Source organism: Emydura macquarii, unplaced genomic scaffold, assembly GCF_026122565.2.
Source record: "Emydura macquarii macquarii isolate MOO-44397 ecotype Brisbane River unplaced genomic scaffold, CSIRO-AGI_Emac_v2 contig_1348, whole genome shotgun sequence".
Classification (NCBI taxonomy): Eukaryota; Metazoa; Chordata; order Testudines; family Chelidae; genus Emydura; species Emydura macquarii.
This window is the reverse complement of record NW_027131485.1, coordinates 22,197,217-22,209,931: the sequence shown is the minus strand read 5'-3', so window position 1 is coordinate 22,209,931 and position 12,715 is coordinate 22,197,217. Positions and strand designations below refer to the sequence as shown.

General features: G+C 46.2%; 2 protein-coding genes across 11 annotated transcripts in view; one reads left to right on the top strand and one right to left on the bottom strand.

The window, feature by feature from the left end:
* The window catches only part of NUBP2 (NUBP iron-sulfur cluster assembly factor 2, cytosolic), a 38,671-nt gene that overhangs the window by 8,576 nt on the left and 17,380 nt on the right, over nucleotides 1–12,715 (top strand). For 4 of the 9 annotated variants that reach the window (XM_067551370.1, XM_067551366.1, XM_067551374.1 and 1 more), the window contains one exon: nucleotides 58–1,123. The exons of 3 other annotated variants lie outside the window; for them this stretch is intronic. In XM_067551370.1, coding sequence (XP_067407471.1) covers nucleotides 58–203 — 146 coding nt within the window. In that variant the 3' untranslated portion in view covers nucleotides 204–1,123. Of the gene's footprint in view, nucleotides 1–57; nucleotides 1,124–5,974; nucleotides 6,481–12,715 lie in introns of those variants that run through there. 2 more of the 9 variants (XM_067551368.1, XM_067551367.1) reach the window with 2 other exon arrangements.
* IGFALS (insulin like growth factor binding protein acid labile subunit) lies at nucleotides 3,776–11,184 on the bottom strand. 2 transcript variants are annotated; one of them, XM_067551364.1, is made up of 2 exons: nucleotides 10,989–11,184; nucleotides 3,776–7,566 (listed from the first exon to the last, which is right to left on the bottom strand). In XM_067551364.1, the coding sequence occupies exons 1-2, from the start codon at nucleotides 11,029–11,031 to the stop codon at nucleotides 5,753–5,755; spliced, it is 1,857 nt and encodes a 618-aa protein (XP_067407465.1). In that variant the 5' UTR covers nucleotides 11,032–11,184; the 3' UTR covers nucleotides 3,776–5,752. The 2 variants fall into 2 exon arrangements, with proteins under 2 accessions (XP_067407465.1, XP_067407466.1); XM_067551365.1 differs by having other exon boundaries at nucleotides 3,776–7,563.

Genomic DNA, 12,715 nt, shown 5'->3' with positions numbered 1-12,715 from the left:
TCTGTCAATCGTTCCAACAGTCTCATGGTCACTCTCCCCCTGTGTCCTCTCACACAGGATGTGTGCCCCTTGATCCCCACCTCGCCCAGAGCTTGGAGGAAGGTAAAGATTTCATCCAGGAGTTTCCCAAGAGCTCTGCCTTCCCTGCCCTTGCTTCCATCGCCCAGCAGATCGTGGACAGGACATCCCCTCAGGGCTCTTGAGTGTGTTTCTAAGGCTGGACTCTCACTGACCACCTCTTTGCAGCGCTGTCAGCCCTGGACCAAGCCAATGGGCAAGGGGGGGGGGCATCAAAGCTACTTTAAAGCATTTCAGTGAGGGCAGAGGGTGTCCTTGGAACCACTTTGCAGAGATCTGGGAAAGGGAAGTGATGCTTTCACTACTAAAGCCTTGACAAGACCCTGCTGGAGTGTACCATTAATCTCAAAGGGGAAGTGTGCATTTGCAACACCTTTTGCCTTCACAACACCATTTACCTTCTGAATGGATGAGTCCTATGGCTCTCCTGACATGGGCTATGGTGGCCCAGGTGGTGTAGCTTTCTTTAGCCACACATACAATGTTTAACCTGCCCATGAACTCCTGCTAAGTACATTGCAAAGGTGGTCACCCCCATGCCGTGGTGCTCCTGCTCGTTTCTGTGGTATCTCAAACACCGCAGTATTCTTGGCACTGTAAATTGTGCGTAGTCCTTGGCCTCTACAGCAAATACTGATCGTGAACCAGAACAGAAAACCTTTCCCTCATTGAACTAAAGAGCACTAGCAATCTCCATCCCTACTCCGTCTGCTGCTATCTTCCTTCCAAATACTTTCGTAGTGCTGCACACATGGTACTTCCTAGTTCACAGTGACTGCTGTCAGATACGACAGACCCTCTGACCCTGGATCCTGGCTGAGCCAGCTCACTCTGAAGCTGGAAGTAGTCAGTACAGAATACGCCTGTGAAGGCATGTGTGTTGACATCAAGTCTGTATATGAGCTTTGAAGTCTGTTTACCAAGTCTGTGCCTTATCATGCCTAACGTAAGGAACACACCATCTCTTGACTCCCTGAAAGGTATCAGGGCTCAGGAATATTTGTAAAGGCTCCAGACATTAAATAATGTTTTCTTACCATCTAAATGTCTCATAGCATTTTGTGTGATTCTTGTGGAGTTTTTTGTCCTCTTCCTCCCCACTACACTGAATCCTAGCTTCCTTCCTACACACTTCCAAATCTGTCTGTAGTTGGTAGCAAATAATGGTTTCCCTCTGCTGGCAGCTTGATTTTTTTATTTTTTTTTTTAAATAAAGGATTTAAGATTAAGGAAGTGCTACATTGGCCTTTTATGGATAGAGTGGGTGGTTATCTCTGAATCAAATCTAGCATCACTTCGGTCTTAGTCTCAGGATTAACAATGTATCTGGGCCACCTGATCATTGGTCTAGGGATGAGTGAGGTCCTGAGTCATTGCCTCCTTAGACTTACTGAGCCGCATCCTCTCACCGCCTTGGTGTTCCAGAGGACGATGACTGCATGTGGTAGTGCTCTTGGAAGAGAGAAGACTGGTATGAAGATGTGGGATTCAGATGATTGATCCCAGCTCGCTTTCTCATCAGCCTTGCTGATCAGCCATCCCTTTGTGATATTCAATAAGATCAGTATTGAGGGGCTCTGAAGGGAGCTGCCCCCCAGCAGGGGTGAGAATCAGTCTGATGAGCAGTTTTTGAAGAGGGGAGTAAAGGGTCACAGGAAATGGACTGCGCTGAGGTGTATACTGAGCGTCAATGGATGGATTTCCATGATAAGTACGTCCTCTTGAGGATATTTAGAATAAGAAGATTCCAAGAGGCAGGGGAGGAGAAGTTGCTGTCAAATGTTGATGACTGTCAGAGGTTGTATATCAGGGCTTGTATACACAAACATTTAGTTCACGGCAAGCTGGGGTGTGAATCAGCTTGCGGCGGGACATGGGACTCTCTGTCATAATAGCAGAAACAGGTAAAATGTACTTTGTTGCGGGCAGGATTGGGTGGGCAAAAAAACTAGACTGCGGTAATTTGTGGGAAAACAAAATCTTTTTCTTTAAATAAAGATTTTAATACTTAAATTTAAATGAGGGATAGAAAGAGATTTGATGTCCATTTATAACAGGAGTTAAAGTATTTTTTTTACATGGTTTAAACAAAATTTATTCTTTAGGTGGTAAAAATTGTGTCTGAATTCCATTTCTATGTGTATAATATATTAACAGACTTTTTTTCAGCATGAGGGAATCTCTTTTGTGGGATCTAAGGTTTTGGTGGGTAGGATCTGGGTAAAAATCCAACAAACAGTGTGAGAGCAGGTGGGAGTGGGTATTGCAGGATGGGAGTGGAATTTAAAAAAAAAAAAAAAAATAGTCCTGTGCATGTCTCTAGTGTGACTGTCCACCACACAGCTTGCTGCGCTGACTGCATGGCTCCTGCTTCTGCATGGTGAAGTCTGTTAATGGGCTTTGCCTTGGCTCTCTTTGGAACGGGACTAGACCAAAGTGCATTAACAGGTAATGCACGTCAGCAGGGCCCACACAGACAGTAAAAGTGTGGCAGGCTAGTGTGGAGTAGATTCACACCCCACCTTGCGTCAAACTAAATGTTTGTGTAGACAAGCCCTAAATCTGCATATCTATCTGGCTGTTTCATTACTAGCTTAAACTGAACTTTACCTTCTTCCAACTCCTCACCTACCCCATACTCTACAGACTTGAGTTAGTAGAGGCTGGTGGTAATCTTGGGTTCTCTCTGCTTTGCTCCACACAGCCAAGCTGGGTCCAAATCCCCCTCCTTCCTCTGTAATCTCTAAGATTCAGCCTTTGCTTTCTGTCCATGTCACTACAATTCTAGTCCAGGCCTTGGCATCTCCTGCCTGGACTACTGAAGCCTCCTCTTGCTTTCTTGGCACACACCTGGTTCCATCCGGGCCAGACAAAATGTGTTCAGATCCTCTTCCTTATCTGTTCGGTGTATGTTGCTTCCTTTGTGAATATTCCCATCGGCTTCCATTCCATCAAGTACAAGCTTCTTGTCTCCACCTTCAGAGCCCTGCGCATCTAACCTGGCGTCACTTTGCTTCCCCAACCCCATTTGTTATGCTAGGGTAGACAAGGCTGGCATCACATTTATTAGCTTCTCATGCAAACATCTCTGTGCCTTCTCCCTGCCACTCTGCTTGGAATGCCCTTTCTAAGGTCTTCCACGTTCCTGCCCCTTCCTAGGACTCACCTTGACCGTGCTGCCTACAGAGAATGTAGCTGATTTCCACTGAGCAGTCTGAATTGCATTTGGGAGGAGTTTATATATCCTCCACCCAGTCACCTGCACATGGCAGCATTGGGCACAACCTTCTCTTACCCAGGGATTGCCAAGCACCACCTTGACCACTCTGCATATGCAGTATGGTGTACATCCTTCCTCTTTGTCCTCGGGGCCTGGCCTGGGCCTGCAGCTCAGAAAGGGCCAAGCATGTAATGAGCATTCCCTGCAATAAACCAAGAGGGGAAAGGGCTGGGAAGTGGGCTTAGCCTTTGTCCAGAGCAAGAAGCAGCTGAGTGAAGGGTGCAGGGTACCAGCTTGTGGAGGTGATCCAGCAGTTTTTATTGCGTATGTGCAGGTGGAATTCTGCCAACAGCTAGGAGAAAAAGCATGGCAGATTCCTGCACTCCATTAGATCACATGCAGTTAGAGACAAACTAATCTTGCAACCCTCACCATCCTTCACCAATCAGAATGAACGGATTTGTATAATTAAACAGCTGTGGGCAGTAATGAGGCAAGTATCCCTACACTCTGGTTGGATGAGCTCATTTCATGACAGTTTCCACCGTTTTATTGCCTGTCGGATGCAACCAAGGTGATCTGGAGTCTGTATGGCAATCTGCATCCAAGCATGGCTCCTTGTGGCACTGATCTCGAGCTTGGTGGAAGTCAACTGGAGAACCCTCATGGACTCCAGTGGGAGCTGGATCAGACCTTTCCTCTTTCTGACTGCAACTGAACTCAGGGCAGGAGTCTCAGACATGCCTAAGTGACTTAGGAACACACATCCCACCAAAAACTATTAGGGCTTGTGCACCTAAGTTGCTTTGGCACTTTGAAAAAATCCTTTATCAAACTTCAATAATGAGGTCTGCAAGCAATCTCTCTATAACAAGCTCTAGCTTTGCTTCTGGTGGAGATTTTTAAGGTGGGGAGGAAATGGCAAGCAACTGTGCTCTTTATCTTTAAACAGTGTGTGCTACTCCTAAGCATGACTAGTTTTTTATAAGACTTCTTAGTAGGTGAGGCATAAAATTAAAAAACAAAAAAAACAACAAAAAAACCTCACAAAATGAGCTGCAATAGCTCCAAAGGTTTATTTGCCTGCTGTAGTTTATCAGGTAAGTTATGTGCATGGTTTTTTTAAACCTGCCCAAATCTGCCATTGCAAGGAGTTGTTAAAAGCATGTCATGTGCACTCTGCTCTCCTAAAACTGCAGCTTGGGTGGCTGCCTTTTTCCTAATCTTTACTCTACATCTGGCTTCAATGACTAAATATTACAACTGAGACTCCGCCCTCGCCTGTGAGCCAGGGCTACTCAACTGGAATTCAAGAACAGGTTTTGGGGGGACACGGTCACTCTCCCTTTATGTTTATTATGGTAGCCCCTGAGGCCCTAGTTGTGGATCAGGCCTCATTGTGTCTGGGGCTGTACAAACACAGAATGCTTCATGGGTTCCTGAACGTTTTTCCCATTACAAACGGTCACAGTGAATGCCAGTAGTTGACACCCACTGCAGCAAGTTCCTGTAGTTCAGATGGGATGAAGCCCCTGCTTGCAGCACCTTGTCACGACTGGGCTGATTCCATGGCAACAATACTTAACTTTGTCAACATTCCCACTAATGATCACTGAGGCCCAAACTTTCCTCCCTCCAGCTTGAGAGGAGCTGGGTTTCTCCATTTGCTCTCCTTGGCCTCAGGGCCCTCATGTTGCAGTGATGTTCCTTTCATTAAGGAGGGCTGTCTCCATGATCCATTGCTGACAATGCCCCGCCAACCAGGCGTGGTTGCTAGAAACTGATAGGGGATGTTCCTTGCCCATCCACTGCTCCCTGCTCTGGCGTGAGAGACCCAAAAGATGAATCTCTGTAGGCAGTACCCAGTCAGGTTGGCTTTTGAGTCAGACTCTTATTCTACTATCATTGTTTGGGTTCTTTAAAATCAGCTTTAATTTTGGCATTGGAGAAGACGGTCCCCAAAGAAGGCTTCCCTCCACCCATAGCTTCACATGCCCCCATTCTTTCTTTCACTTTCCAGCGCTGGGCAAAGGAACGCTGCCTCTGAATCACAATGCTAAGTTCAAATAGCCCAAAGGTAATAGCAAAGTCCAAAGAACCTGTTTACCCCGGCAGCTTGGCCAAAGCTGGTATGCTGGTTCTATTTAAAACTGCAGCTATACAAATATATTAAGGGTGCAGCATGGAGAGCGAAAGCTAAAGATTACCTGTCATTGTACTGGCCTCCTTGAGTAATGGTGAATGGTGGCACATGCTACTTTGACCTGCTGCCCTGGTGAGCTCAGTACAGAGATCAGGGGAGGAGGTTGAGATGCCAGATAGCTATACCCTTGTACTTATTAGCCCCTAGGAAAGTAGCTCATCAGGTGCTACCTGAACTTGTGCAAGTATGTGTCTAATGCTGCCAACCATAGAAAGTATCCCCACAATGGGGCTCTGTAAGGAGGAAGCGTGTTAGCAGTGAGCAAAGTGATGGTCACTGGTTTCCCTCAGGTCGAGGCCTGCCATGTCTGGTGGGCTTAGGCAGGTAAGGTTGTTGTACACGTACACGGGTGTGTGGGAATCGTCCCCTTCTGCAAGGGACTGTACAAAACGTGGAACCACTGTGGGATGCTGCAAGGAAAAGTCTCTCAGTTCCTTCAGTGAGCAATTACAGTGCCACTTGTTTCCTTCCAGCCACAGCTGCTCCAGCACGGGCGAAGGGCCCAGAGAACTAACTGAGAAGGTTTCCAGGGAATTGTTTCTGACACTAAGATACCGCAAGTTTGATAAGGGGGTGATTATGCTGTTGTCCAGCATCTCCAAATGGTTGTTGGAGAGGTCGAGCCAGAAGAGTCGTTGAAGTGGGCTGAAAGCTTCCTGAGAGATCTCCAGAAGCTGGTTGGAGGAAAGGAGAAGGTATTCCAGGTTCTTCAGGCCCACAAACATGTTGGGGGAGAGATGCGTCAGCCTGTTGTGCTTAAGGTCCAGCTCTAAAAGATCATGCAAGTCATTCAAACTCTGGTCTTCAATCACAGAGATAGTGTTGTGTTGCAAGAAGAGCCTCCGGAGGCAGGAAAGGCTGGAGAAAGTTTGTGGCCTGATTCTGCTGAGACAGCTGTTTTCCAGGTGAAGGCTATGCAGCTTTGTTAGGCCCTTAAAGATGTAGTCAGGAAGTGCCTTGATGCAGTTACCGGACAGGTTCATCACTGCAATGTTAAAGAGCCCAAGGAATGCCCCGACCCTGATCTCTTGAATCTGGTTGTTGTTCAGCGTAAGAACCTCCAGCTGGCCCAGTCCATCAAAAGTCCTTTCTGCCAGGCTCCTGATCCTGTTGTGTCCCAGTTGCAGTTCCTCCAGGAACTGGAGGTCTTTGAAAGTCCGTGGCCTCAGGCTGGTGATTGAATTGCTGGATAAACGCAAAACATGTAGACTCAAAAGGCCCAAGAATGTTTCTTCAAAGAGCAAGATGAGACGGTTGTGGGAGAGGTCCAACCACCTGAGGGACTTCATCCCCATGAATGCACGAGGGGCAATAGCGTTGATCTGGTTGTGGTTCAGGTAAAGCTTCTGTAGCTTCTGCAGCTTGACAAAGATATTGATCTTGATGCCCTTCAGCAAGTTTCCGCTCAAATCCAGCTCCTTCAGCTCACTAAGACTGCAGAAGATTTGGTGCTGCAGGTAGGGCAGCTTGTTCCCAGCCAGGACAAGCTCCCTCAGGTTAGGCAGGTCATGGAACACTCTGTCTGGCAGCACCACTAACAAATTCCACCCGAGGTTCAGGTACCAGAGGTTGGAGAGCCCAGCAAACAGGCCTTCCTCCATCTTGTTGAAGTGGTTATTGTTGAGGCTCAAGGAGGCTAGGTTCTGTGTGTGAAGGAAAGTATTGGGTGCCAAATACTTCAGCCTGTTACGTTCCAGGTGCAAGTGGTAGAGGCCCTTTAGCCCGTGGAAGGCGTGCTGCTCAATGCTTGTCAGCTGGCTGCTCTGCAGGTTAAGGAAGTCCAGGCTGGAAAGATTCCCGAAGGCTGCAGCTGGAACAGAAGTGAAGTTGTTGCCATCCAGCCATAATGACTTCACATTGCTGGGAATGTCTTCGGGGAGGCGCGTAAGGTTCCGGGAGCTGCAGAAGACATTGAGCTCCTCACTGTAGTCATCATAGCTGCAGGCACAGGAGCTGGGGCATTTTAGAGGCTCTGTGTCAGGCTGCTCCTTGGGTGCTTCTACACTGGGAGTTTGGGACCCTGCTGCCAGCACAGAGACCAAGAGTAATGAGAGGGCAACGTCTGCTGGGGGAATGGAGGTGGGAGATTAAGGCAAAACAAATGGAAATCATTAGATGGCAACAAATGGCAAGAGCAAACAATGCAAAGACAACATGGCTAGGTACATGCCACTACAACGTAAGGCACAATGCTAGGGACTGAGCACCCATAACATGGAAGAACAGAGTATTATTGTCTGCCGATGTTTGCAGGAACTAATCCTGCTGAACCTGGTGACTATTTTGCCATTGATTTCACTAGGTGCAGGATCTGCGCAGTGACTCGTGTTTTCTCTTTGTTCGGTTATATAGGTCTGGATTTGCCATTGCCCTGGGCTTGTGTACTCATTTATACCAGTGCCAATGTGCTTTGCACCCACTTATGCTGGTATAAATGACTGCACAAGGAGCAAGGCAACTGTCAATTGGGGCCATCATTTTTAAACGAGGGAGCGATATTCTTAGCATGTAAACCAAGTAATGCACCTTTGCTAGCATCTTGTGTGTCTGGGCTAACCAGTCAGGTGGTTCACGTCCTTCTATCTGTATCTATTTACAATCTGTTATCATTTGGCTGAACAGGCTCTTCACCTTGACAAGAGTGGGATTGCAATGTCTGGAGAGGATTCCCTTTTTTTGTGTCTGGTTGTTGCTTCCTCTGCAGGACACAGACAAGTTGCTGACTCAGAGAATCTGTGAGCAGATGGGTTTGTTTCCCCTCTCTATCCCACTGAGATCTGCCCCACTGGGGTCTGCCATTTCTTTCCTACCCCAGAAACAATTCCTGGAGGACCAGTGATGATGAATTTCATGAAGCCTGTCCTAGCTACACTCTCATGCAGGCCCACATCCTCTTGGAGGACAGGACATGGCTTCTGGAGCTTGGTCAATGCATCTCGTTTGATTAGCCAATAAGACAGATGAATTTAGTGGTTCATTTCTCCTCCTCCACTGTGGAGTGGAAAGCATTGCCTCTGGGGATCCCATTCCAGGCACATCTGCCAGAGCATCTCAGCCCTCCTTGTCCTCCTTGCTGTTCTGTCCTCGGCCCCCTGAGCAGCTCTGCCAGGACATCTCAATCTGGAGTTCAGTCCCCCTCTGTTACCGACCACATTCAGGATCGGTGTAGGTGGTCCCAGACACCTCTTTGATATCAGTGGGCGCTGTGCCCAGTTACACAGGGCTGGACTCTAACAGAGGCTGTCGGTTGTCTGTCAAGAGGTTAGGTTGGCACTCTTCCTAGGGTCTGAACTTGATCTAAAGACCATCGACCCCTACTGCTGAGCAGTTCTTTGTTCAAACTCTGTTTCTGAAGCTCCTTTCTTATCCTGCTATTCTTGGTCACATTGCTCGTGCACCTAGCTCGAGCATCACACTTAAGTGTAATCATGGGGGGAAAATATAGGTTAGCGCAGGAAGCAATGAATAACAGAGAAATTGTTCAGTAGGACTCAGGAGTGCACATGCCATGTTGTGTGCACAGCTTAGGGCATTGAGGCTGTCTCATTTCTTTTCAGAGGGGCTTAGTTCAGCTTTTAAGGTGGGGGGTGAAACTGGGCCTAGACAGACTCCTGAGGAGCAGAGATGGGTGGAGCTAGCAATTTTAGTGAACCATGTGAATGATTGATTGAAATCTGCGAACCTTTTTATCCTCTCTAATCTAATGCTTCCCTTCATGCCACAAGGATTATTCAATAAACTCTTACGGAGAAGCCTGTGCTCCATATTGGGGTTAGAATGCTAAGCCTACCCTGTGGGGGCCCTGTACACAAGAGAGATGTTGTCTTTATTAGAAATGTGCTTTCTCTGCTCCTTTTTTCCCCTCTCAGTCTCTCCCAAGTGGCAGGCACTGCTGGTGTTCAGTTCAAACTTTCAAACACATGATATTCAAGTGGGTTTGAAATTAGGCCACATGAGTTTGTCCAGCCCCATTTACAAGGGAGGGGAGAACGTAGCAAGTTAGGGCTATATAATTCCGCTGTATTTAAGTGATGGGAAAACTAGAAGAGGAGAAGTTGGTGATTTCAGATGTTCTATTGCACTCTTGCAATGAAGCAGTGGTTTTGTTTTAGTTAGGGAAATGTGGGAATTTGTTTTGTGATGAGCACCAGTGCCTTCTGGTTCTGTACTTCAAAACTGAAACTTATGATAGTAAGGAACCGACCATGTGCCTGTCAAATCCATCCGTTGCTTTTCAGCATGACTTCCCACCCATCATACAGAAGGCATGTCTATAATGTTACTCTTCCTCGTTTCCAGTTTATTTGGGGGAAGGATAAATCAGGAATGGCCAAACTAATTGGGCGAGAATATTGCCTGCTCTTTTCTCCGTTTCTGAGCAGGCTTACAGCAGACACCATTAAAATCTGCACCATTACTGCTTGTGAGAAATGACCATTACCGCAGTATTTCTTAAGCTTTAACAGTGAATATTACAGTTATATGAACTAATTCTAAGCGGCAATTTACTTGCAAGTGACCTGTAACTAGCATTCTAATGGCGCTTGATCCTGCCTTCCCATGTATGACGCACGTACTTGTGCACACAGGTGCTGATGCACGTATTTCTAGGGTGAGTGCCAGCACACCCTGCATATTGGGGTGAGATGGGGGAGAGGCAAGATCAACTCCCCAGGGGCTCACATTTGCAGTCATGTAGTCTGCCCTGCCAATAATATCTCCCCACAATGAACTCGGGGCTTATTCATTTGTATCTATCCCTGCCCATCCCTATGGTATGTACATATCTCCTATCTAACCTATAGATTGCTGGTGCTAGTGTCTAGTATCTACATGCTAGGTTAATAATACACACTTTATGTACTTAACCTGCATTTTAAAAAGCCCACAATTATGTGCTGGTTAGCTCTGGTCTTTTGTCTCTGTTTACATGCCTGTCAATGTAGTAGTCTTTTTTGTGTATGCTCATATGTCTCCAACAGTATTAGCCTACCACTCCCACGCATTCAAGATCCTCTTGGACCAGCAATTAGATTTTCACTTCATGTTTCTTCTAAAATGCCAGCAAGAGATGTACCCTGACCCCCAGCCTCAGAATTAATCTGATCATTCAAAAAGATCCAGGAGGTCTTGCTTTTATTCATTATTTGGGAGCTCTTTCTGCAAAAGAGCCAACCTATTCCTGCAGCTGCAACGTTATTACTCGAGCAAAGACACATGCACTGTGCATGCAATCGCTACAGCTCCTTAAAGTAACACATGAGGCATAATAAAGTCTGAACATTATCCTATAACAGCAGAGATGGCAAAAGAAAAAGAAGTTGCTGAGCAAAGCAAACAGAAAGTTTCCAAGAACACTTTGATCTGCTCACCCTAAACTATTTATCTGACTTTATTAGTGAGATTTATTTGATACTCTGTGCAGATCCATGCTATCTAGTTCTAATGAGACATTATCGGAGGAATATGGAAGATTTTTCCACTTACCTTTCCTTGTGTTCATTGCAGAAGAAGCATGGGAAGGAAACATTCCGTGGAGCAGCCGATTCTGTTCTCTGTATTTTCCCCCCACTGATAATGTAGTGATACAGCAACCACCTTGATGCCTGTCCAGCACTCTGTGCTAGAATGGTTTTAACTCTTGTGCTACCGGTCAGGAATGCGGGGAGGATTTTATTACTAAAGCAAGGGATGTTGATTGAAGGTCTTGAGCTGTGTGTATATTCTTCTGAGTCTATTGCTCTGAGAGTTGGATTTTCCTGACATCTATAACTGGGAACAAATATACTGAAAATACTGGTGAAGTTAAGATAATGACTTCCCTTCCCCCCCCCCCCGGTCCCCAACCTCTGTTTTAGGTTACTCTTGTAATTAATGTAGATGCCCATGTGAGGTTTTATACCCCCTCTAGGAAATGACAAGTAGGGTTGATTGAGAAGTGAGTAAACTTAGTTCTGGAGAGAACCTGGCTATTAAATGGAGATGGGCTGAGGAAGCAATGTTCTGATCTGAATTAAGTTTTGGTGGGGATTCAGGTTCAAAGCCAATCAGTTCTAGGGTTTGAGTTTGGTGGGGCAAGATGGTGGGAAACTTGCAATCCTAGATGATCCTGTGACATTTCCATCATCTTGTATGATCCACATCTCATGAGATTGTGAGATTTCTGCCATTTTGAGCCAAACTCTTCTGAGATGCTGTTCTTGTGGAATGCTGGCTACATCTGAACCAGGCCTAGCAAATAGATGGGTTCTGACAACCACATGGGCAGGCCAGGATCAGATTTGGAGATTCAAATCCAAGCCTCCCCTCCAATCTTAAAGGGATTGGATTTGAAGTTCCAGTTCCGGCCCATGGTTTTTCAGGTTTGGATTGTTACCAGCCTTAGAGACAGAGCACTCAGTGAGGAACAAAGCACTCAGGTTCTAAAGGATTTGGATAGTCTTGGTTACTGGGCCAGCAGATGGCAGAGTAGAAACATGTAGGAACAAGGACCCTAGGGACCAGCACGATAAGCGGAAGCTACGTCTAGCCCACTGTTGAAGAAAAGAATCTGAGGAAGATTCCCGTGGATAGCTGAATTGAGACCAGCAAGACAAAAGGACCCTGATTAAAAAGAGACATCAAATGGGTGATATTGTTTCCATAAAGAGCCCTGGCTAGAGTCAATCTGGAATATGACTTGCTGTGTTGGTCATACAATGCAGCAGACACACATGCTCTAGGGCTGCACAGGATTGTTGCCCCAGTATGAACTGTAGGATTTGGCTCCTAGAGAGGATGGATCTCTATTTACCAAAATGCCTCTGGGTCTGAAGGATCTACATTATGTGGAGAGATTAAAGGAGTTGGGACTATCCTCTGGAAAAGAGAGGTGACGGTGAGCCATCCTTTAAAACTTTAGAGGAATGAATAAAGTCAAAGGACAGGGCACATATTTCACATTAGTGTGAGGTTCAAATCCTCAGAAGTATTATCTAAAAATACCAGGAATGCAGACTGACTTTATGTAAGTTTACTGCAGTGATGGAGACTTTAGTAATGTGTGCAGTAATCATGACAAACCTAAAGTTACCAGGTGATTGAAGGCAGACAGTCTAGAATGAAACCTGTCTTGGATGACTACTCGTAGGACTGGCAAAATTAATTGCTTAATAGAACTGGATGCCTCACAAAGATGATGCAGCTTTAGATATGGAGTAATTTCATATTAGATT

Bases quoted from the DNA above. Each gene is read 5' to 3' on its own strand.
- IGFALS (XM_067551364.1), bottom strand. From the start codon at position 11,031: ATGTTTCCTTCCCATGCTTCTTCTGCAATGAACACAAGGAAAG. The intron at 7,567-10,988 runs GTAAGTGGAAAA...CCATTCCCCCAG, and splicing joins TGCAATGAACACAAGGAAAG to CAGACGTTGCCCTCTCATTA.